At 38.7% G+C, this 26,093-nt stretch overlaps 1 protein-coding gene across 3 annotated transcripts in view; it reads right to left on the bottom strand.

The window, feature by feature from the left end:
- FBXW7 (F-box and WD repeat domain containing 7) overlaps positions 1-26,093 on the bottom strand; it is a 255,063-nt gene that overhangs the window by 8,361 nt on the left and 220,609 nt on the right. For all 3 annotated transcript variants that reach the window (XM_019534476.1, XM_019534478.1, XM_019534477.1), the window contains 6 exons: positions 23,758-23,899; positions 16,478-16,612; positions 12,371-12,494; positions 6,721-6,857; positions 4,869-4,982; positions 322-503 (listed from right to left, as the gene is read on the bottom strand). In XM_019534476.1, coding sequence (XP_019390021.1) covers positions 322-503; positions 4,869-4,982; positions 6,721-6,857; positions 12,371-12,494; positions 16,478-16,612; positions 23,758-23,899 — 834 coding nt within the window. The remainder of the gene's footprint in view (positions 1-321; positions 504-4,868; positions 4,983-6,720; positions 6,858-12,370; positions 12,495-16,477; positions 16,613-23,757; positions 23,900-26,093) is intronic.

The raw sequence follows: 26,093 nt of genomic DNA on the forward strand, positions 1-26,093 counted from the left end.
GCCAGGGGCTACAGACCCAGGTCCCTGGCCCCATAGTCCTGGCACTTGGGAGCCCCCTTCAGCAGGGCTTGGGGAGCAGGAACTGTGGGTGGGGGTGAGGGGGGAGTGAGGTACACCAACAGAGCCAGGGGTTGTGGGGGGCTTTCATTTTAATCATGGATTTGGGGGGTTTAGCAGAGAATATGCCATTTTTATCAGAGATTTTTTTTATCATGGAAAACCAAGATCCTTGTTAATGAGCTACATTTACTTTCACATACACAATATGAAAAGAGGTAAAAACAACAACTTCTACAGGTAATCCTTAAGGTAATCATTTACCTTTTTTCATGGAGATGCATACAACGCACAGTGGAAGTATGTCCATATAATGTATGTATACATTCTCCGGTCTCTGCATTCCATACTTTCAGTGTTCGGTCTGTAGATCCGCTGATAATGATATTGTCCCTCATTTGTGATGACCAGACTCCGCCTGTGTGTCCAACTAGTGTTCTCAAACACTAAAAATAAATATTTCATATAGTTACTGTTTTAAAGGAAGGGGAAAGAAATCTAATCAAGTCATATGACCAGGAAAGACCAATAATTATTCTACATTTACAGTTATATTTGGAGACCTATCATTTAGCCACTTAATCCGTTACAAGTACGCCATGTTGATTTGTATCATTCTAATATCTTAATGAAAATATTATATGGTATCTGAGGCCTTACAGATGTCCAACTATACTGCATTAACAAAATTAATCTTCATCAACTAGACCTGTAGTCTCATCAAAGAACAGGTATTGAGATAGTTGAACAAGCTCCATTTTCCATCATCTCATGTTGATTGGCATTATTTATTTTACTTCAAAAAAATTCTTTAGTAAACAAATCCACTACCATTCAATCTGTAACTTTTCCCCAGATCAATATCAAAGTGAGAAGCCTATAATTACCCAATAATGCCTTTTACCCCTTCTAACTACTGGCACAACATTAACTTTCTGCTAGGTCCCTGGATCTGGTCCAATGCTCCAAGACCTGTTGAAAGTCAGCATAAATGGTCCAGTGTACACTAGGGGTTTGCAAAACAGGCCATATTCAATTCAGATTTAGCCTGAACTGGGGACAGTGATTCGTTTCGTTGATTTGGATCACTGTCCCGATTTGATTCAGCCAAACCTAAAACTGAAGATTTGATGCTGATCTGGAGAATCAGCAATTCAGGCATAGACACAGCTTTAAATGTTTTTTCTACATACCTCTAGGTACCAGGTGACTCATGAACGCTGCGATGGTGGGGTGGATGGAGCATTCCACTGGAGCGGGGGGGAGGAGGGGGCTGGTCCACTCCAGGTCCATTGCCGAGCGTGTGGAGGACCCCCCTCTCCATGACCCCTGGCTCAGCAATCGGCCACAGGGGGACCCTAGAGGCACCAGTTGCCGAACCGGGGGGGTTTGTGGAAGTCCCTGGCAGACCCAGAAGTGGACCGGAAGTGCTTCTGGTCCACTTCAGGGTCTACTGCTGAGTGTGCTGGGGACCTCCCCGTGCTCCCGTGGGATGCTCCATCCGCCCCACCGTCACAGCATTCACAAGCTGCCTGGTACCTAGAGGTACACAGAAAAAACACTTAAGGCTATGTCTATGCCCAAATCATCAAGTCTTTTCGAATCTCTCCAAATCGATTCAGAGGGTTTTGATTCGATTAGGAGAGATTAAATAATCTCCTAATTTGATTTGGAGATTTGGCCACTGAATCAGGCCGAATCTCAGCTGAATTGAAATCAGTGACTGAAGCTTTGCACACCCTTGTGCACACCTTAGTTAGCTTTTAAAAAAAATCCTTGGATGATGCCTGGTAATTGTATCAGATGAATCAAAAACTTCAGTAGCTAGTGTTTAGCAGCAGTTTATTGGAATTTGTTGGAATGGAAAGTATTCCATCATCATCCAATACAAACTGCCTCAATTTGGGTTTTTCCCAAATACAGAACAGAAAAAAAAACATTAAGCCTTTATGTTTTTCTGGCATTAGTGACTAGTGAATATTGTTTTGTGACCATTTCCATGTAGTAATTGACCAGTATTATTGTTATGATTCATTTTGCTCCTGATCTGTTTGAATGAGTACTTCTAGTCTGTTGTTGGCTATTTATTTCCTCTTGTGTCTTAACTTTCCTTATTGATGTTCTACAATTTACCAGCTTCCAGTTGTTATTAATTGTTGTCAAATTCTCCCTCTTCCGTACTTGCTTACATTTAGGTTTTTAATCTGTTTTTTGTTCATTTAAAAATGCAGGGGGTTTTTTAATTCTGGCTTTTCAGACATCTTACAAAATGTTTTTAAACTGTTTGAAGTTATCACTTTCATATTCACAGTGAAGTTATTTGTCCTAGTTAACTTGGCTCAGTTGTTTTGATTTTTATCAACATGATCTCTTTAAATTATTAAATGTATTATTGGACAAGATCTTATTCTGTTTGCACATAAAAATGTAATAAGTTTATTTGCATCCAGGTGGCCTCTAATTACATCCTTTTTACAAGTAAGAATAAGTATATAGTTTTTCTCTACTGGCTTTACATTTTTCACTTATCCTTTAATGTTTGAAGCAACTCTCTCTCATACAAAGAATTTTTAAAGTTCTTAGTTCAGAAGCTACCAAGCACTCAAATTCCTTGAAAGTCATCCTGTCACGAATTATTTTATACATCCATTGAAATATGTTGTTTTCAAGAGGGAGGGATAAACAAAGCAAATGTTTTACACGGAAAAATATTTTCTCTGTCCTTTTTGATAAAAGAACGCTAAAATAGTACCATGGTTTCTTTTATGAAGTGGCATCAGTGAAGGAAAGCCAGCAGAACTAGGTGTGGCTGCATACCACTTAGTTTAATTCTTCCCCAAGGTAGTATTTACAATCCAGTCAAGCAACTTCTAGGCACGCAAAGACAGACACTAACACCTTCAAAATACAGTCAACATTAATATTACAAAGTGGATATCTTCAACACACTGCCATCAACACATAGGCTAATAATGATATAACACTGAATTAAATACAGTTAATTCAGTATGCCAGGCACTCGGTACCTAAACAAAGGCTTTTCCTAAAGTGTCTCTGCTTACATGTGGTCAGTTGTTACATGTATAAAAAAACTCTCTGTCTACTGGGCAGATGTAATGTTCTTATGTTGTAAGTAACAAGAAAACATTCTGGCTGTCAATCTGAGCGTTCATAGTGTTTATTAATTCTTATCAAGTTGCCACCTATTTCTGCCTGAGCTGGGTCTAATTTAACAGGAAATAAAGAAAGATGTAAAGTTCCTATGCAGCCTAGCACTAGAGTAGCTTATAAAGGGAAATTTGTTGTATATTCTAAGGAACACTCAGTGAAATGACCAAACAGAGTAATTTTTGAAAAAGGTAGAAGACAGGCATTAGACAGAAGCAAAATCCAGGTGGGCAAAGGGAGGACAAATTAAGCTTTAAAGAAGGTAATGTAACATATCTGTCCAAATTCTCTGGAATACATGTCAAAATGACTCCACAAGAATGGAGGAATTGCCAAGAGAACGAGGATACATGCCAACAGAAACATGAACAGCATTGTAATTTTACATCAAGGTGACTTTCATAAAGTAGACTTGCTTCTGTGTAAAGAAAAAGGGCCCAAGTACTTGGGTTTGGGTCAGTGGTGCTCAGTCTCCAAACACATGGGGCTTCCAAAGGTGCAGTAATCTGGCAGCAGGGAGAAGCGACAGCACTAACTGCCATTCTCCTGCTGCCAAATTTCCATACCCTTGGGAAGCCCTGCAGACCAGATCTCATGGCCCTGCATGCTAGATCACTGGTCCGTGCTGAGTTCAATGTATGGGACACTCTGCAGGTGGATCAGGTCAATGCATGTGGCCAGTCCACCCATGGGGTCAGACCTATGTGTTGATAGTGGACCAGCCCTGTGCTACTCATTCAGCCCACCAGGCTAGAAGCTTGAGTGTACCACTTACTTAGGCTATGGGCAGACATTACTTTCAACAATGGCTGTTATGATGCAAACTAGCCAACCGCCCGTCAAGAATGACGGGGGGTGGGGGATGGTCTGGAATGGAGTGCCTAACGCCCCATGCTGCCTGTTCTGCCTCTTGCAGGGAGCAGAGAGGGGGAGCCAGTCCTCAGCGCTGCTTCAGAATCATGGCGGCGCTTCCCCATGCTTGGAGCACTCTGATTGGCTGTTTCTGTCAGCCAATCAATCAAAGTGCAAATAAAGCATTACAGACAGACAGACAAACAGACTTAGGCTTTTATAGTATTACAATGTTAAGTCAACATGCTCCTGTAGGCATACAAGTGAGCTGGACTAAATATTAACAGAGACTTTATGGCCCCTCCACAACCTCTCTGCCATCTGATACCTTCCGGTAAACAATCGGCTTTTGTCTCTGCAATCCCTCTACATTTGCATTCTTGAAGAACAGCTTTCCAAAGACTGGCTTTTTTCATACCTGAAAGATTTCTGACCATCTTTAATTTCTCTCACCATTTTCAATTTTTTATTTTGCCTGAAGAAGGATGTGTGTGTCCGAAAACTTGCAAAGAACAACTTCTTTGCAACTATTTAGTTGATCTAATAAAAGATGTTGTCTCTACTCAGAGTTCATCTGCCTTTGTGCTTAGACCAATATGGCTACAACCTAGAACCCTACATCACTAACTTTACATCTGAATGAAAGAGGTAAAATTGCATTAGTTTTGCCATAATTGTATCACTGACAAGAGCCTAAGACATACTAGTAAGCAAACAGTTTAAATTACTGAAACAGTTTTTAACTTGCTTCCACTTTTTTAGTGGTCCCTTTCACTGGAATTTTAACTTACCTTGCCTGTAACTGCTGACCAAACTTTTAATGTGTTGTCATCAGATCCACTGACTATTCGGTTACCACAGAACTGTAGGCATGTGATTACATGATCATCATGACCTTTGAGCACCTGACAATAGAAAATATAAACATTTGTGTGTTATACTGTAAGTCAACACATTGGAAAATAAACCTAACATTAAGCATGTATAAATAAAAAAGAGACATATTATTCTAGCTGGAAAAAATTACAAATAAACAAGTGTCCCTGGATCCTATGCTTTGGATCTAATTTATCACTAGCTGTGAGGCAGGAAGACATTTCCTCCATGGCAAAATATGGCATTGATAGCTAGATACATTTTAGCTTTTTTTAATCCTCCTAAAATAACTGGACTAAATTATGCGTAGAAATTGTGCAACTCAGTGAGTAGATCACCTATTCTAATTCAGGAGTTCCCCAGTTCTTATCTCTCCTCTAAAAAATTAATCTTTGAAAACAAGAGAAGTTTTCATGGAAAATATTTTTGGTTAATTCAATTATGAACAGAAGGAATGTGCTTCTATTATTTACTGCAATGATTATTTTCATGGTCTAGTCTTTAATGTGAATTTATTTTCCAAACCATTCCACTTATCCGCTATTTGAATTTCCACATTTATGAACAGTAGTGCTATTTTTCAAAAATGGCTTTTCCAGTGTTTCATCATGGAAAAATAAAGCAATCTTTTCTACAGCACAAGAAAAATCATGCATCAGAATATGTAAGTCAAAGAAGGAATTTACTATTTAAAAATATCTGAATACTTTTTCAGAATTTCCACTGAAATGAAGTAGGCAGCAGGACATTGCCTGGGGCTGCCATTTTAATAATAATTCCAGCATAGTCTGATGTGGCATATCAAGGCAAGAAATAGAGCTGTTGCCAGAGATGCATTAAGTTGCAGCCAGATGAACAGCAAGAGCCTTCCACAGATTTTTAGATAACGTCTGTTTTTCTTTTATACTTACTTGTGGTGCTTTTGTTTTCAGTGGTAAATACACAATTTCCCTAACAAGAACCACGAAAGTCTGTTTTCTTGTGTTCCTGACTGCCCTTTATCTGTAATGTGACGTGATGATATGGCTGCCACACTATTTCAGAGATGCTATGAAAACTGCTGTTACATAAATGTTTGTGCTTCAAAGCATGTTACAAGAATATAATCTAGTGTCAAGGTCATTACACTGTAGGCATGCTCTATTGCATTGCCATGTACAACCAGAGCAATTATAGTTAATGTTACATTGGCACTTTATTGGAAAAGGCAATACTAAAAGAAAATACTAAAAGGAAAAAATCAGATATTTTACTCTGGTTTTCAAAAGTTTTAAAAATACTTGTCAAAATGAGGGACGAAATAAAAGGAGACACCTGGTTCTGTGGAATACTTTCATAACTGAAAAAGGCCCCAGCACTTTGAAAATACCTTTGATGCATGTTTAACTTTCCATCAGTGTTCTTATTAAAGTCAGTGGCATCATCTTGGCAGGTAATAGCATGATATATGGGTATGCATTCCTCAGGTTGTTACTCCAAATTACAATAGTGGTAGACTGATTTAATTCTATCAAATAGGTACTGTACTTGGATTTTCAAATAGGTGCTCAAAAAGGTTCTATTTGGTTTTAAAAAAAAATGGATGAGAAGCATACATACAAAACCTTAATTAGACATGATAATAAGAGTTTAAGTAGACCTTTTGAAAATTATTTGACTGTTTTAGAAATTTATGAAAGATTTGATTTGTCCACGATGCAAATTAGCAGCTGAAGAGTTGATCCTATTCGATTCTTGGTATGTTACACATAGTTCAGAAACTGTTACCTTTGGGGACTTCAGTTCTCCTCTCCGCCAGTTTGTATCGATTCTGTGCTGTCTGATGTAAGCACTTTTCCAGGGACTATGTATAAAGCCTGGTTTTATTACTTTCCTTCTCTTGATATGTAATGGCTCGTCAATTCCTAAAATTAATTTAAAAATCAGAACAGGAAAAAAAACTTGTCTGTCTGCAGACGCACGCGTGTGTGTGTGTTAACAAATTAAATGGCTTCTATCCACCCTGACAATTTTGAGCCATCCCTTATTTCAAATGCTATGCTATGTTTATAGCTTCATCTCCAAAACAATATGCCAATGTTCATGATATGGCTGCACATTATTTCATAGATGCTATGAAACCTGCTGCTTGTACATAAAAACTTGCATTTGAAAGTATGTCATGACAATATAATCTAGTATCAAGGTCATTACACTGCAGGCATCAATTACATCACCGCATTGAACCAAAACGATTATTAGTTAATGGTATGGTGGTGCTTTATTGGAAAAGGCAAGGAAATACTAAAAGGAAAAATCAAAGGAAATATTTTCCTTTGCTTCTCAAAAGTCATAAAAACACTTGTCAAAATGAGGAATGAAGTAAAAGGAGATACATGATTTGTAGAATAATTGCATATTTGGATGAGGCTCCAGTTCTGAAAATTCCATAAATATATACTTAACTTTTTATCATGATACTCTGCTTTCCTTACATCAACTTGCCTTCATTCTCTTACTACATTTTTCCTAATCTTTCAAAAATTATTGCTGAGCTAAGCATATCATTTATTTCATCCTTTGTTCTTTGCTACCTTATGGCTCATCTCCAGTCTCCTTTTCCTCAAAGAAGTCTGGGAGAATACTGTCTCTTTTCAGTATCTCTTTACAAATCTTCATACACATTTCATGACCACTTGCAGTGTCCCTTTTAAGCCCTTCAGAGTACTGACATTTTCATCTCTAAGTCAATGATCTACTCCTTGGGCTCTGATCATGGGACTTTGTTACCTTATTTTTGATATTGCTGACTTTTCTTAATCCTTAACTTGAGCGTCTTGATTTAGAAGACTATGTGCCTTGGGCACTCTTCTCTCCTAGTTGGAATTCCAAGTATAATTACTCTTTCTCTATTTTTTGCTGAAGGGTTTACAGATGTTTCATCCTTCCTACTAAGGAGTAACTTAAAATTCTTTTTCTGGCCCACTTATCTCCTCTGTTCATCTTCTACCTCTAGTGCTTCTTACTACTAGGCTAAATCTTGTTGCTAGTTGTGAATGATTCTCACCCTATCATCTCTAGATAAGAACCTAAGTAGTGTCATACTGGGCCCAACAGATCTGCCTCTGATAGTGATAGTGACAGTAGGTACTTTAGAGAAAGAGCATATATGCAGGGCATGTCTTAGGTAATCCACTCCCTGGCAGCTACCATCATTGGTTTAGAGATGTCAGAGAATACACCTCTGACTGTTCTATTTAATATCTATTACTTGACCTGCCCTCTGTGAATTTGTCTAATTCCTTTTCGGGCCTGATTATACTATCTGCTTCTACAATTTCATGTAGCAAAGACTCCCAGTTAAATGTGGGATATGTTAAATTCCTCTTGTTTGGTTTAAACCCATCTCCTGCTAATTTCAGTGGATGCCCCCTAAATTGTGTTTTCTTGGACTTGGTGAATGAGACACTATTCACTTTGTCCACGCTATTCATGATTTTCTAGATCTCTCCCCTTCAGCTTTCTGCATTTCAAACTGAAATATTAGGACCTTTCAGTCTCTCCTGGTGTGGCAACTGCTCATCTTGACTGCCCTTCTCTGTACCTCTTCCAATTATGCTTTTTGAGATGTAGAGACCAGAACTGAACACCAAATTCAAGATGGTTTTGCATGGTGGCACACCATGGTTTTGTATGGTGGCAAGATGATATTTTCCAATTTGTTTCCAATTCCATTCTTAATGATGCCCAACATTTTAGTGGCTTTTTTGGTTGAAGCTGCACATTGAATCAAGGTTTTAAATGAAATATCTACAATGACTCCAATGTCTCTTTCCTGAGTCATGGCTGCCAGTTGGGAGCACAGCATCTTGTACATAAAGGTAAAGTTATTTTTCCCCTTGTGTGCTATTTTGCAGCTATTTTGCACTTATTAGCATTGAACTTTATTAGCTACTTTTCTGCCCAGTCGCTTAATTTTGTGAATGAAAGGGCAAAGAAGTGGAAGATGAACTTCAGTGTTCATCATCAATCTCTTCATTAATTTCTGATACCTCTATTGGCAAATCTTGAATAAACTCTACTTTCATATTATTAAGGACTTCAAAGACTGAAGTATTCTTTTGAGCAGTGTTGGTTTCTCCTGTCTGGCCATGCTTTTGTTCTTAATTGCACTTAACTTCAAAGCCTCAAAAGTTCTGAATCATTTCTAACCCCCTCTGCCCACCCTCCACTCCATTGTCTCCCTCTTCTCAGTTGTGCCATCATGATGCAGTAGCAGAACTAGAGGTGGGGAAGTGGGACACCAGGCGCAGGCCCTAGAATTCAAGTTAAAGAGGACAATAAAATGGGACATGAGCCCTTCACCTCCTCTGGGGAGTCTATATGAACAGCAGCTAAGTGCAGGAATACCATGCTGCTGTAGCTGTAGCAGCAGCCACTTCAACCAACTTCAGCCATTTCTCTCATCCCTCCTGCTACAGCTGCTGCTTCTTTCAATGGCAATTGCTGTTGAGGAGGGGAATGTGTGCTGGCTGCAACCAAGGGGCATGAGTGTTCCCAACTTCTCTATGGCAGCATGTCCAAGGTCCAGGACACTGCCCTCAAGTCACTCTGACTAAATTCACAGCAGGCACTGAGTTCACCTCCCAACAGCTCTCCTCTTCACACATTCTGGGTAAAAACACATCTACACATTTTCTAAAGTCTCCAAGATCTTAGCTGGTTTTTTATGGCCCTTTGCAGGCCAGCTGTTTTAGCCACCCACATCATTTCCCAAATCTTGCCCTCTTTGCGGTTCTTCCTAAATAATGTGCACATGCAGACAGTATCATCTCTTATTTGTGGAACCCAATGCCTTTGTGGTGCTTAAGCAATCCTTTTCTTTAAAGATACAACTTTGAAACAGCCCTGTTCATTTAGCTTGCAACTAACACCAAGTCTAATGACCTCTCTTCTCACTTGCTACCATATTGGTGTATTCTCCTTTATTACTACTAGCTTGCATAAATACTGACTTTTGCCTTTACCAATTTCACATTTCAGCCCTTTGTGTAATCACATTGTTCATCACTTTCTCTTTGTGGGTATGCGTCACTGTACCCAGACTCTATAACAGGGGTGGGCAATTATTTTGGCTAGAGGGCTGCTTACCAAGTTTTGGCAAGCTGTCAAGTGCTACACCCCTTGACACGTGCCCTGCCTCCTAGTCACTATCTTTGGACCAGAAGTCCCTAACCCCTGAGCTTTGCCACCAGAAGTCCCCTCCCTTGTCCCTGGCAGTACTGCTTTTGGCAAGGGGGGTCTGCCATGTTGGAACCAGAAGAATACCAACTTATATTCTAAAAATCAAACATCTACTAAAGCATTCATTAATTTAATTTCAAAAAATATTTTTGTCCTGATTTACTTGTGTTTGCATAATGTACATAGAGGTGATTGTATAATAGCTTAAAATGAAGTCTTACTCTTGTATAATGTGGGGGAAGTATGGGAGTGGGTACATGGGAATAGGTTTGTGGGGGGCTGTGGGTAAGTGTGCATGTCAGGTGTGGGGGAGGGTGTGAATATGTGAGGTGTGCATGGGTATGGGATTTGTGGGGGCATGTGAGGGTGTAAGGGGAGGGTGGCTGGGGATGGGTGTAGCATGTGTGAAGGGGGAGGGTGGCGGGAGTGTGAGAGTGGGGCTGGAGTGTGCATGGGCGGGGTAGGTGCCCACAGCCCCTGCCATCAGTGGCAGCAGCAGGCTGTGAGACCTCAGGGTTCTCAGGGCTCATGGCATGTGGAGCCCCAACCAGAGCTCCTGCCAGGCTGGGCTCAGCACGCCTGCCACCCCTGGCCCTGGGCCATCAACTCGGGCCTTGCACTCCTGCCTACTTGTTCACTGCCACTTCCCCCTCTCCCTCCTCCCCATCTGCCACAACTGCCCTTCTTCTGCCACTTCCCTACCTTCCTGCTTCCCGCCTCTGCCATTCCCTGTCCCACCCCTCACTGGATACTCCAGCACCACATGGTTGCCAGCTGCCCAGCTGGGTCCACAGAATGCAACAGGAGCCGGCCCAACCTGGCCGGCAGCGCACAGAGCTAGCTAGGAATTGAGGGGGCCAGGCTGGGCCGGGCGGGGCCGGGCCAGCTCCTGCTGTGTTCTGTGGACCTGGCCATGCAGCAAGGAACAATGTGGTGCTGGAACAGCTGGGTGGAGGGGGTGCAGAGAAGCAGCAGCAGTGGAAGGGAAAGTGGGGAGATGGTGCAGTGGCAGCAGGGTGAGTGGCGGTGGGTGGGAGCACAACAACAGTTGGGTGGGAGCGCAGGGCCCGCACCGGTGCCCCGGGGCCAGGGCCGGCAGTGGCCCAGGGTGGGACAGCAGGAGCGTGAGGTGTGGGCTGGCTGCTGGCAGGGATTCTATGGAGCTGGGCCAGGTTGCGTCAGCAGGAACAGGGACAGAGATGGATTGGGCCCTGCAGTCCTGCTGCCCTGCCCTGGGCCCTTGCCAGCCCCGGCCCTGCAGCACTGGTGTGGGCCACGTGCTTCTGCCCAGCTGTCACTGCACTCCTGTCTGCCACCGCTGCAACTGCCATTTCCCTGCTTTCCCAACCACCGCCATTGCTTCTCTCCACTCCCCTGGCCACCTGCCAGCCGCTCTAGTACCATGTGGTTCCCAGCTGCATTGCTGGGACTGCAGGAGGTAGCAGGAGCTGGCCTGGCCCCAAGGACTGGGGCAATTGCCAATGGTCCTCCCCTCCCCCCTGCGTTCTTAGCTGTGTTGCATGAGGGTGGGGAACAGCCCTAGGGTTTCCAGGCCAGAAGCCTGTGCTAGGCAGAGGCTGGTTGGAGCTTTGGGGGGAGGGGCGGGGGGGAAGCAGGGCTGGGCAGGCCTTCCTGCTGTGACTGCTGGGTCTTGTCGCTGGCTCTCCCTGGGTCCTGTTTCTGCTGGTACCTTGTCATCTTTGACAGGCAGCCAGAGATAGATAATAACTAATTTTCTAAATTTTTTTAGGGGCCTCGCATGGTGGATAGAATGGCCTGGTGGGCCAGATCTGGCCCACAGGCCATATTTTGCCCAACGCTGCTCTATAAAGACACTTTTTTTCTATTCTCTCTTTAATTGTTAAGTAAATTAACTGTACTGGAATAGTTTGAGTGTAAAATAACTCTAAACAATTTAATGTATTATATACAAAATACAGCATATAGAGATCAGACAAGAAAATCATAGAAACACTAGTCTCATTTAACTTTTAAAATGAATGTCCCAATGCATGCTTTGAATAAGGATACATATTACATAGGTTGAACATCACTAATAGCAACACTACACACAGCTTGCTTAATACCTTTCTCAAAGTTTCTAGCTTCTTATATAACCGAGGAAGAATGCCAAAAACTGCTTCACAGCAAAGTGCTTCCTTCACTATTAAATTCTTATTTTGCAGAATCTTACCCTCCTCTTTGCATTTCTCCCTCCACAGAAGGTTATCCTCAGCCAGGATTCTCCAGTAGCGGCATGTCTGCGCTGCTTGCAGAAGGTCCTTGGGTTCCAGGAATGAAAGCACATACAGTGCCAGCTGCAAAAGGCAGGAGATTAAACCTATTCACATCCTCTTTTTTAATTTTATAGTCACATTACTGAGACTGAGATACACACAAAGTAGATATATTAAAACAATAAATTAAACTATCAAACAAGGCCAGAAGCATTTGAGAGCTGCAATACATTCAAGAGGAAACATGAAAGGGACTGCAGAAGTTAGCAAAAAATTATTTTAATACCCTGATCTGAGCAAGAATGTCACTTGGTAATACATTTGCTTTAAAAGAAAATAGCTGCCAGGTGAGACAATTGTTATAGAACTATATAGAAAAGCCTTGTGAATGTTAAATGGTTAATAGGTAAATTAGAGAAGAGCCTTATTTGCAGTATAATTAATATCCACATTAACACTATTTTTTTGCTAGGATTTTGATATATCTGTGACCTAACAAACTGGAAAAAAATTAATTCTAATTAAAAATTCACATCAAGGCAGGTCCCCAAACCACAAGGGTAAACAGTGACAGAAACAGGCTGTAGCAATAGAAACAACCAACAAATATCTAAACAGATACTGGTGTCGACCACATTTCTACAGCAAATATAAAAGATAAGGCGACTGTCCCATGATAAAACAAAAAACTTAAGTTTGTTTCATCTAGTGAGCTCAGATAAACACCAATGGAGGAGAGTTACATTGTTATTCCAAATACCAATCCACAGTGCTTGAATAGTGAATTATGCTTGAGACTGAGAACAATCTGGAAATGCACTACATCAAACAGGTCTACAACTTGTTTACTGAACAGAATGCAAAATATCCTTAAAGAATTTTATGAGGTGTTTTATGGACTGGGATAAAGAATGGATGTTATACATCGTATTCATATAGATCTCAGCATGCCACAACAATGCATGTGCCATATTAAATCCCTTTAGCCTTGACAGATAACGTAAAGTTGAGCTTATCTAGATGATAAAATTAGAGGTTATTTAGACGATTCGGACACCAGTTGGCTGAGTTAAACCATATGGTGACCATAATAAAAACAAACAACTATGTATTTTCTCCATCAGTTATGCATTTTGAAGTTATACACTCCTGAAGGTTAATGCTAAGGAGGAACAGAACACATCTATTGTGGAGGACATTCAGGGCCCTGCTGACAGGAGTAAAATGCTATATACATCCAACCACTGAAAATGAAAAACCATCAGAAACAGTAGAAAGACATCCCAAGAGGCAGATCTATCTCAGTATTTTGCAGATCACTGTGGAAGGAACAGTTTTGAGAGGTGATTCATACAACTAGTTATGTTAAAAAAGTCACTGAGTTACAGACAACAGTCATCTTAGGCATTCAACTGCAATAAAGTTAGGGACAAAAATATATCAGTCTTTTTCTTTGGATCAGAGAATGATAAGATCAGAGAAGATCATATTTTTAAAATGGAACTTCCCTGTCTACATTAAGTGAAATGATTTACTTAAAAGGGGATTTGTAAAAAGATGCCAGCTATGAGGCTTTAAGATTTATCCTATTTTCCTAATCTACACGCACCCAACCAGAACTGAACCTGGGGGGGGGAATCGCATTACAGTTGATTAGGTAGTATACCTTCCTCTCAATACTGTGGTGTAGTCCTAAGAGCAATTTTGCCAGAACAAAAATAGGGCCTCTGTTACCAGAATTCTGTATTTTATGGTAAGGACTAGTGCTATAATGGGTCCTATCTAATAACATTTATGCATTGTACACCTATCATTTTTAATTACTCTGGTGCATATTTGAGAGGAAAACCTTTAAACTTAAGATCTGGTTTTGATCCAGTCAAATCAAACAATTCTAATATTTTAATAGGAAAAGCAACAGGCAGTATCTCAGTCTCAAATAACTAGGCTGCCTTTCACTTAAAAGGGATACTGTCATATAAGGGAAAACCTGCAAGAATATAAATGGTTATTTGGTTATTCCTTTACTGTATCTCTTTGCATTGTTGAAGACCTTTGAATAAGATCTTTTCTATGCAAATTATCTTTACTTGCTGGTTAGCCAGAAAACCAGGAATATAATCACCATGTTATGTACTTCGATATAGCAGGTAACTATAAATATTGCTGAAATGAAACAAACTCAGCAATGTTCAAATTTCAGTAAGCAAAAGGAATAGGCTTCCTGGAAAGAAACACAAGTTATTTAAATATTCAGAAAAATGAAAGAGAATTATGGGTAAGTAGAATACTTTTTATATATAAAGAGTATCCCCCCAGTACATAAGTCTCTCTTTAAGAGGGCAGCACAAGCAATACATAAGATAAGTACTAATCACAGTTGGATTCGTTTTGCTGCTAAATCATGTGAGAACAGCTGAGCTATAACCTTTTCTTAATATGCATTACATGTATCCAACTTTTCACTTTTTGAAACAGCGGAAGTTAAAATATTCCCCATCCTTTCAAGATGTACAACTCCCCGTCCTAACTGATCCTTAGAGCAGTTTATCTGGCATGGTACATTTCTTCTCCTGCAGTATTCCTCACATACAAGCAGGAATTCCAAAGGAGCAGGTTGCCATAGAAAACACTTCTGTCAATATTTGATGCATGTACCTTGACTATTAACTTAATATTCACAGCATATATTACTTCCACTGTCAAACAAAAGCGAACCAGCAAACCCCAGGAGAAAGCTCTGGCATATTCCAGAGTCATGAAAAACCCTATGCTAGCAAATGAGATGAATAGGGCCAAGTACATCTAAATATTAAAAATACACAGCTTACTCTGAAGTATGACACGGAAGAGTCATAGAATAGTAAACATTAAGGACATATGAAAAATGATGGACCACATAATAACACCAGAATAAGAACTGAGAATTTGTTCCTAAAATTCAAGTTTCTTATTAAAAAAAAAAATCAGGCAACAATATTTTAGTAATGAAAAACATGACTAAGTACCATACGGTAGTACTGTTGGCACCAAACTAGAACCATTCCCCTGCCCCTTTCCCCCATGTCCCCCTCCAAAAAAAAAAAAATCACCAAAAAACAAATGAAAGCAAAACTGAAAAATAACTCCCAAACCCAAACCATACCAACCCTAGGAGCAGTCAAGGCTCACTGTAAAAAATAGTCACAATTAAATCCATTATGGTAACTGTAAAATCAAGTCTGGAGTTTACGTAGCCATCTCATAACAGTTTAGTCCAGCTGTGATATGACTTTCACATTCTTTTGACTTCTCAAAGAAGGCTCCTGTATCTAGAGGTTGCTCCCTATTGACATGACAGGCTCTGATGCGACTAGCTGAGCTTAGGAGAGAGACTTAAGGATTCCCTGGAAGTTTTCAAGTTCTCTCAAATAAATAAATATTAACAACATGCCTACTCAATGTGGATTTAATAACACAATGCATCGTAAAAATTTATTCTTAATATTTATCTAAAGAGAAAGTTTGGGCTTTTTGTTTTGTTGTGTTTTTTGTCTTTAAAATGTGCTGGGATTTAGATAAATAAGTATGCAATGTTGATACAGAAGATTCACAAAATTAAATTTAGCAAGTTAACTAGAAGTAAAACACTGCATAACCTGAAGGCTCTTAAAGAAAATAGAACCAAATAGAAAAATGCAATGAAATACATGGCAACAAAGACATTATTCCAATAGTGGAAAGGAAATCATCTAGAGCCAGATTTTTAAAGGTATTTAAGGTGCTTAAAGATGCAAGTGGGTGCTTAGCGGGATTATTTTTTTAAATAAGAGTACCTATCTGGATCTTTAGGCACCTAAATTCTTTAAAAATCTGGCCCTTAGCTCATAAGCATACATTAATCTGAGAATTACATTATTAAGTCATGGCAGTTTGTCAACTTGCAGCCCTCTTTAACACCAATTAACAGTGTTAAACTGACAATACTGAATACCATAATTAGCATGCAAGTGTTTAAAGGTGGCAGATGATGCGTTACATAGTCAAACAGTACCCGAAGCCCAGTATTAACTGAGAATCCTCACCTCTTTTGGGAGCAAGGAAATGAAGTCTCGTTGAAACTGGGGCTCAATCACTTGCATCATATGTTTCACTTGTGTTGGTTCACAACTATCAATGAGTTCATCTAATGCAAGCAACTTTTCTGGTCCACTCCAGCTCTATGAGAAAGATAAATATGTTCCCTGTTTGTATTAGTTTGGTATATTGTCAAGTTTTATAAAGCTGCTTGGCTAACACCCCCTCACCCCCCAAAACAAAACAAAACAAGCAAAACCATACAAGAAATCAACAAACATGTGTGAAGGCTGTCTATAACATAGTGTATTTAATTGCATAAAATCTAATGGCTGTTTTCTAATAAGTTATAATTAAACAAAAGAATACTGATCCAAAGTATGAATGGCAAGCTCAAGTACCAATACAGTAATGTAGCTATTTCAACTATTACACAGCTAATGCAAAATGAACAGTTAAAAACTGTATATTTAAAAATGTGCATTTTTTTTTCAAAGTGCTCACTTCAGTGAGTGTTCAAATGAGATGCCCCTTTTCAAACACTGAAGTTGAACTATTTTTGGTAAACCAAAAACTTCAAGTAAAGAGGAAAAAATAGCAGCAACTTCTCTAAAATGTATTGCTTTGCTTATCGTCTGCTTGTTACTGCTATGTGTTTATTTGCCACATTGTTATATTTCAGAATCCCGGCTGTAAACCAATAGTTTATTTTGTAAACATCAATTTACGTTACTGAGTAAACAGGGAATTTTGACTGGTAATTTTCTTACTTTGCATTCTTACTAATGGGCACCATAAAATCTGATGGTTTTAATAAGGCACTCATCTGAGAGTACAGCAGATTAGCAGCATCATTTGCAAAAAAATTAATAACTGAATATACTTCACATCTGACAAGCATGTCTTTCTCAAACTCATCTGTGCTCATCAAAGGATTTTGATTTGTTATGCAAAAACAATTTAAGGGGAAAAAAAACAATTTCCAGAGGAAAAAAAATAAAAAGTGTTAACTGATTTAGCAACAAAATTAGAGCATGAACAAAGTCTGAGAAGACAGAAAATGAGATATCACAGTGCTTTGTGAATACATTCATATTAATACGTTTGAACATATGGGTTCTTCTACAATGACATGCACAAGTAAATCACCACATACAAATTACATTAAAGTTACGTTAAGGGACTAAATGAAGTCTAAAAAAACCCAAGAATACCTTAGATGTTAAGATTCATATATCACCTTGCCCTGTACCTCAAGACCTGGATTTATCACACTGTACACTGCATTCTTTAGATCTGAATACAATTGCTAGCTGCATGTGTTGTAGTGACTAGGCACAAATGAGAAATATTAAGGATGAATATGTATTTATTTCTCTGTGATGTAAACATATTATACTTTGAGGTTTTATTTATTTTTTTTTACAACTCAAATATCAGGAAAATTAGTTTCTGACTTCACACATTTTAATAGTGGCTGGTGGCCATTGGCAAGCGTTGGAGGATGTCAGAAACCTGAGTGGTAGCACTCCCAGCTCTCAACTGATGAGACAGAGTTGGTTGGATGGAATATTTTTGAGATATGGTGGGACATTTAAAACAAAGACCAAAGGTATTACTGCACACTATGCACAGATGTTTGATAGACTAAAGTTTTTAATTAACTTTGAAATAACAGGAAAATTAAAGGAAACTATATTGCAGCTGTCTAAGCCATTTATTAAACATGAATTTTCAAAGCCATTCTAGTATAAGCTTGCCTGTAATAGTTAATAAACAAAAAAAATAGGCAAGGAACTTGAATACCATATATTTATGCTGTGGTAAGTGTTTGCAGCAGTTGTTAATTTATATAAACTTGCCAATAGCTCCTAAATTCCGATGGCAGGATTTCATACTATAAGCAAGCCCTATTCTGTTACACTTAGTTAATAAAATTTAACATAGAACTAAGTGGAGGGGATATGAGAGAGAGACTCTAATGAATAAACGTAATATCTTCAAATGGAAAAACATATTTTAAGACGGTAAAATCTGTGCCTTCAGCATTATAGGTTGGCTAGAGGCAACAATCTTAAGGCCCTTTCAAGCAATCAGCTGCTCAAAGAAGTTTACTCTAGGGAGCACTCCCCTTTGGTCTTTCATTTTCTTTTTAAATAAACTAGTAACAGTCAATAAAAGATCTCTGAGGAAAATGTTTGTTTAGCATATAAAATTTTGTTAGAGGAAGTAGTCTTGCCAGATAAGCACAAATATTTCTCATAATGGGGGGAATGACATTGCCTCCACTGTATTAGCATTTCTGTGCTCCCCCGATTGACCTATTTGCAAAAAAATGACAGATATACCATTCAGCAGAGACAGAGAAGGAAGGCAGTAAGTGTGTGGCTTTTATTAAGAACAACAGTGGAAGGAAAGTAAATTGGTGCCAGGCAGCGGTGCAAAATTTCAAATATTTTAGTTGACCAGAGGATTCTGAGACACCTGGCATGCAGCCCAGATGCTCTGGATTGGTACCAGGTGGTCCCCTGTAAACTGTATAATTTTGAAAGCACTAAGCTGTATCCTTTCAATGCATTTGTAAAATTGACTATTACTCGTTTTATCTTAACAGTTAAATTCAAAACAAAATTAGAGAGAGCTTTATTTCTACTGGTTTATTTTTGTTTATCTTATAGAAAATTAAATGTATGATTCATCCCCGTTCAGGTTGCAAACTCAACAGGGACTCTTGCAAAAGCAGCTCCTAAAGCACTTTAAATGCCTTAAAAGTTTCTAGGAGGAAAGTTTCATTACTTTGGAGTTCATTTAATATCTGTCAATTTCCAGCCCTGGCCACTTCCAACCTCAATTTCAGGAGCCGTCAGTCTCCAAGATCATCAGCACCTCTTTTCCTCTATCAAAAATGTAGCTGTGTCCCCACCCCTTTGCTCTTCCTCTTGTTTGTTTTGTCCTACCCCCTATGTCTGTCTGTCAAGACGCATACAGCTCTAAACCACACGAAGCTCTGTCTGTGGATTAAAATACATATTGTAGATGGGGAAAATGGGATCTTTCATCTACTCTGGGTCCAATAATATGAGCATGATACTAATTTTTTAGTTTAATCTTACAGTTCTATGAATTACTACTGAAAACTTTTAAGGGAACATTGGGGTTAAGGTATGTCTTAGAGAGAAACCTGAAGACAGAGAGAAGACCTTAGCTTCCTTTCCCTCTGGAAGAGCGTACCAGAATGATGAGTTTGTGGGGTGAAAACATGTCCTTCATCTCCCTCAAGTCTGTATTTTGTCTGGGTAAAAATACAGCATACAATATAAACATAGCCAAGCTTACTGAAGAAAACAGTATTTGATATAATGCAGACATGTCCCACCATGATAGCTTTGTACACAAATACTACAACCTTGAATTGAGGGAGCTCAAGATGGTACAGGTTGTAGCACACTAGCAGAATATAGCCTCCTGCTTATTTTGCTTAGGAAGTGGGCCACTGTGTTTTGTAGCAGTCACTGTTTCTTCATGAATATCTTCTGTAGATAAAGGTAGTGAGAACTGCAGAATACTAGACAGGAAATGACAAGTGCATGAATTTCTGTGGGCAGGAATCTGTCTGAAAGAGACAGCCAGTATTTTTGCTAACCAGGAGAGCCAGAAAGCCCTTACAGTAACTGCAGCTACCCAAAACAGAAACATTATCACAACTGCTGAGAGTAAGCGCTCTCAACTATCAGCAATGCTGTTATGTTCAACTGTTCCTCAAAGTGACTACCTCTACTAATTTGCATTATTAGGAATGGAATCCCAGTATACCAGATTCCCACTTTCACTGTACTCATATGGAAAAGTTTCACAAACATTAGACACAATTTATCACTACAAGAAGTATTTTACTTGCACAAAAATGTGCAAGAAAGAAAGGTAAAAGGAAAAAAAGAAAAGGAAGGTGGGATGTTGATTTTTAACATTTGAAGTGATGATGCCCAAGTGTAGAATTGTGGGTTGGAAGGAACATTAGGAGTCCTTTATTCTAAATGCCTACATGGATGTTGGATTTACTATCGTAGATAGATGGCTTAGTACAGAGGTTTTCAACCTTTTTGGATCAGTGTACCTACAGCGGCCAGGCACAGAGTAGGGGGGAGACCGGGGTGGTGTATGGCTAAACATGGAGTGGAGCTTCCGCCTGCCCCATGTGTCCAGCTGGGTGGGCAGCGTCTGCACAGCAGCGCAGGATGGTGTGTGGCAGCGCTCTGTCCCTGCCTGCCTGCGTGTCCCCCCATAGGCCTTCTCAAGTACCCCCGGGGATATATGTACCCCTGGTTGACAACATTTGGCCTAGTACAACTGGGCAGGAACTTTCTGTTTTGCAAGAAATCTGGAAATCTTTAAGACTTCTGATCCTGAGTAAAATCAGATCAAATTTCCTGCAAAAAGAAATTTAAAAATTTCCATTTTGACAAAAATTAAAAAAAGAGAAGTTGGTTCAACATGATAAATCTAAGCATTCTAGTCTAAAAAAAAAAATCTCACTGATCTGTTTTGACCTTATCAAAATGCTTTTCAGCTTTTATCTCTAAATGAATGTTATCACTGAAATCAACATGTTCATGCATTTTCTGAGGATGATGTGTTCCATTGGTCAATTTCCAATCAGCTCTGTCTACTGAATTGCCAAATGCTTTTCATCTTATTGGCTTCTTTCCTAAAATGATAAGCTTCTCAAGGCAAGTATAGTTTTTATTTGTCATATTAAAAGACCTGAGCCCATGTCAGATAGAGGATGCAACTTATATGTAAATAATATTAATAAAAAACTCCTAAATGTGGAGTTAAGAGACTGTAATAACATTAACTCTGCTAACACACCACTCATAAATGCCAGCTTTAAAATGAGGAGGCAGTTCTATCCCAAACCAATGCATCTCACTATCAGATCAGTTTGGAAACGCAATTTAAAATTGCTTGCAAAGACACTATGAATGCAGATGGGCATGTGATATGACAGATGAGATATGGCTGCTAAATTAATTTAGTAGCACTATTCTACCAAAATGGAAGGAAACTCTTCAATTTGGTTGAGAAAATTCAAATTTCAAGAGTGACATTATGAAATGCCATCTCAGGAACTGTACCAATTTAACTATACCTAAAGAGATCAACAGTTAACACAATGCCAACTTCCCTTAAGACTTCTATAGTTTGGGATATTTCAGATTTTGTGTATTTTATCTTTCTAGCATTAATGACAATAAAGATTAATGCAAAATAAGATGACCCTGAATTAACCAAGATACAACTACTGCTTAATAACAAGAATTTTGAGAGCGCCTTATATTAGGTTGTGAAACCTGTGATCTTATTTCAGAAATGCAAACAATAAAAAGGAGTGTCAGAAGTAATCAACAGAAACTGCTGGGTGATCACTCATTTACAGGATAACCTAAAGCAGGATTTGGGAATGTAACTTTAGGCTCTGTGGGAAATCATGACCTGAAATATTGAGAGATTCAGTTGTTTTTACAAAGTCCCGATTTCCTTAGCACTAAAACAAAATTCAGTAGCCTAATGTCATTCATGGCTACTTGTACCTTTACAGGAACTGGATTCTGCAGTCCTGGACAAAGTTCCCAAGTTCATCCTATACACCCCAGAAATAACCAACTATATCACTTATTTTTAACCAAAATTGTGCTCCATCACTACTGATTTATGCCAGAAGCACTAAGCCTTTCAGTTGACGTGTCTGTTTTATGTAATTATTTAGAAAGACCATGTGAATAACTAAACATATTTAAGGATATCAATAAAATACTTCCAGTATACTGCTTCTACATTGCTAATGAAGGCTTTCTACCAATGAATATTCAGAAGCTAATGTCAATGTACTATGAAAAGCTACATATAGGAAGTAGCACATATACCACGAGAATCTGATTCTTGTGGATAAATAACCTCTTTATAGGAAAAGCAAACCTTTAACAACTTTATTTCAGTATTTGTTCTTGCAAGATCATCTGGTCATTTACATTTCATTTCAAAACTGGGTATCAGTTTTATATGAATTACAGATTTACTCATTTAAAGGAGAAAGGTTATTTTAAGTACAACACTTGACACCTTAGATAACCTAACAGCCTAAAAAATCATCAGGGGATGCACATCAAGCCTAAAAAATGCTATCTACCCAAGAGATTGTTTTAGTAAGTTTACTGCTCTGCCTACTGTGTTTCCATTAAACTTCTGACATTCACTGCTAATAATAATGGAAATAATTCCTATGTAGTGAGTCCATCTTCTCTATTTTAGATTGATAAAACTGAACATTCCTTCTACCTAAAACTAAAACCAAAAAATGTTGGGCTTAATTCTAAATGTATAGTCTTTTTGCATTTTATAAACACACCACTATGCTGTATAGTAAGAGACATCTATATAAGGAGATATTTTAGCTCCTCTGCATTTACTGCTACTGGGGAGTAGTCAAGGTTGGCCATTACCTATCCAGTTAGTACACAGGCCTACTAAATCCAAGTCTATGAAATGCACACCAAGTTTAAGTTAATTTATTGGCTTTGCTCCCAATTAAATTGGTGTCTACCCATGTTTCCATTCCTAGCTAGGGGCCATATGTGTATAATTTGGTTTTGCAAATTCCTGCTCAATGTAACTTTGCATAGTCATTGTTTAGGGTGAAAAAGGGGGGAGGGGTTCTTGTTTTGACTTTCTTTTCAATTATATGCACATGTACAAACTGGGGATATATTCACCACAAAGAACAGCAAAAACCAACACAAAGTTTCTCTTTAATCTGAAATACTTCTGTTAAATAACTAAGGTTTTAAAGCATTATAATCCAGGTACCCCAGTTACCAGTTAAAGAAATCCGATTTGGGATAGATTTAGTACCATAACCACACTGATACAAAGTATGCACTAATGCTTATAAGTCTCAAAGTGAAAATGTCACATATTAGCTTGAGGCCACAAAAACACCTAATTCCACATTGGACAGTATTTGCATGAAATTTTAAAGTACTGAACAATACAGTTTAATTTATTTAAAAACCTAAGAAAAGCAACCTTTTTGGTGAAGCTCTACAATAATTACCTGGATTGGAAAACTACACTTAAAGCTAATATCCATTTATTTTGTCAGAAGTACACAGAATCAGTTAAAGAGACCTCTAAGGACACATTAAGCTGACTCCTTTTATAGAACCAAGTTTTTTCTTTAATCTTGAGTTGAACTATTTCAGATCATTACTTGTGTTCTACAAATGTTTACCTGAAACATCTTCAGCCATTCCTGGAGTCCTGTAGGTGGCTGGACAGATGTAATACGCCGCCGCTGTTGTCCTTGGCCATTGGCTGCTCTCAGGTCCCCAAAAGTAGTAGGTGTTGCTGAGCATGGCACAAGTCCAGTAGTGCTACGTGCAAAAGAAGTACAAGTCACAAAGAACTGGATTTGGGAAAATAAAAACCTCTATGAAAAATGTATAATTTAGTACAGTAGTCACACAGCCTAATTAAAAAAATAAAGGACACTGAGTTTTATATGATAAAATTACCCAGACAACAAGGTGAGGAGGCTATTTACCATTCTCACTTTCATAAAACCACCTGTTTCTACCACTGTAGTGCTACATTTTCCTGCTAGGAAAATATAGGGAGTGTCCTCTGAAAGCCAAATGTATAATACTGTAGTAACTGGGCAGGAGATGAAGTATATTTCCTTTGACTTCAGGGGAACTAAGTATGGTAGGAGGCCTGGCTGCCTGCTTTCTGCTGATATTTGAAGCAGGGATGCAGAGGTCTTAGATCTAAAGGACAAATGTGTTGCTGCTTCTGCCAAACTAAGAAAAAGTCCTTGGCAAGAAGTGGGGGTGTGGCAAGGAGGGATTAGTTTATGTATATAAAGGTTTTAGCAGCATTCCAACAGTATATATATACGAGTATTACTACGGGGGGGGGGGTGTGTGTGTGTGTGTGTGTGTGTGTGTGTGTGTGTGTGTGTGTGTGTGTGTGTGTGTGTGTGTGTGTCCATGATTTGATAGTTCTTTGCTATTGTAGAGACTGACTTTGATGTATTTTACTTAGTTGTAAAAGTTTACATATTGTTAGACTAGTAAGTAGTGTTTTTGGGGGAAGGAGCTGGGGAGAGAGAAGGGGGTAGGGACTGGGCAGAGAAGCAGCAGCTCTGTAACCATCTTGACCCATAGTTTTCTCATCAGCCTATTTAAGCGATCAGATGCAGAGGAATATGCACCTTCAAATTTGGGTGTCTTTTGAAAACTTAATCTTTTCAAAAGTCCTATAAAATCCACAGTAATTCTGTCTGACCATATCTTACTCAGTTCTCCCTCAATACAAACTTGGGATCTTTTACTTAAAATGTCTTTATATAGAGTACTTACAAACTTAAAATAGAGTGGAGGCTCTGATCTTTTGCTTTAGTATATAGTAAAGCTAACCCTTTAGCAGATGTGGTTTTCAGGATTTTACTGGACACAGAACAGCTATATAATACTGGCGAAGGATTGAATTATACATAATTCATTCTTTTACTATATCACTGATGCATAACTTTTCTTTTTCCAAGTTCTGTAGGACAGTTTTAGTATGCATCAAAATTGCATATAGTGAAGAAAATTAAAGACTATGTGGACAAATTTATTTCTTTACTATCTGTATCAGTGAATGTTATATGAAAAACAGTTTAGAGCACTTGGTTTTACATAACAGTGCACAGGCCAGACTCTTTAATGATATTCAACTAATGCAAATAGTCTATTTAGTTTTACTGATGCAAGCAAACCAGGTTCATCAGAGCTGCCAATCTAACATGCTGGTTTCACCCAGGAGAACTCAAAAACACTGACACACAAAAATTAAAATAAATTTTACCTATATTGTTATTAACTAGAGTTTGATTTGGTGATTCAAAATGTCAGGTTACAGAACCATCTATGAAAAAAGTAGTTCTTATACATTTAATAGGCCCCAAAATACATAGTAATGAGTTGAAGCTGATCTATGCATTTCTGCAAAACAGATTTCTAAAACCAGTGGCTTTGCTAACTCTCTCAATCCCTATGCAAAGTGGCCAGCAAAAGGTCTAGACAACACTTAAAGCTCAAAAATAAGGCTCTCAAAATAAAGATTATGTTGTATTTGATTAGTACATGGACCTTGTGCTGACCCTATAGCCATGGGACAAATTGCATGCTTAGTGTGGGTTAACAAGTATCAGGAAAATAGCTCAGGTAATCTATTTCTGAAACACACCCTTTCCACATTTGCTTCACTGTTCTTATTATGGAACAGGGTGTTTTCCTATAAGTAAAATATCTATAGTAGGACTGGCCATAGGTAGCAAGATCGAATAGGACAGATTTACCTGTTGTAAATTACATGGCATACAGAGATTACCCTAAAACAAGAGACATTAAAAATATATGGAATATTTGATGGCTATGTGTTTTAATGGAGTATTTGGGACTGTCATACTTGGACTGAATTCCTATATTAGGCCTCTTGATCAAAACTTCAGTGTTCTACAACAGAAAATATCAAAATCTCTTTCCTTCGAAGTCAAATTACATTAAAACACTTGATCTCTGT

The sequence above is a fragment of the Crocodylus porosus genome, unplaced genomic scaffold (assembly GCF_001723895.1).
Source record: "Crocodylus porosus isolate Cpor-Errol unplaced genomic scaffold, CroPor_comp1, whole genome shotgun sequence".
NCBI classification, from domain to species: Eukaryota; Metazoa; Chordata; order Crocodylia; family Crocodylidae; genus Crocodylus; species Crocodylus porosus.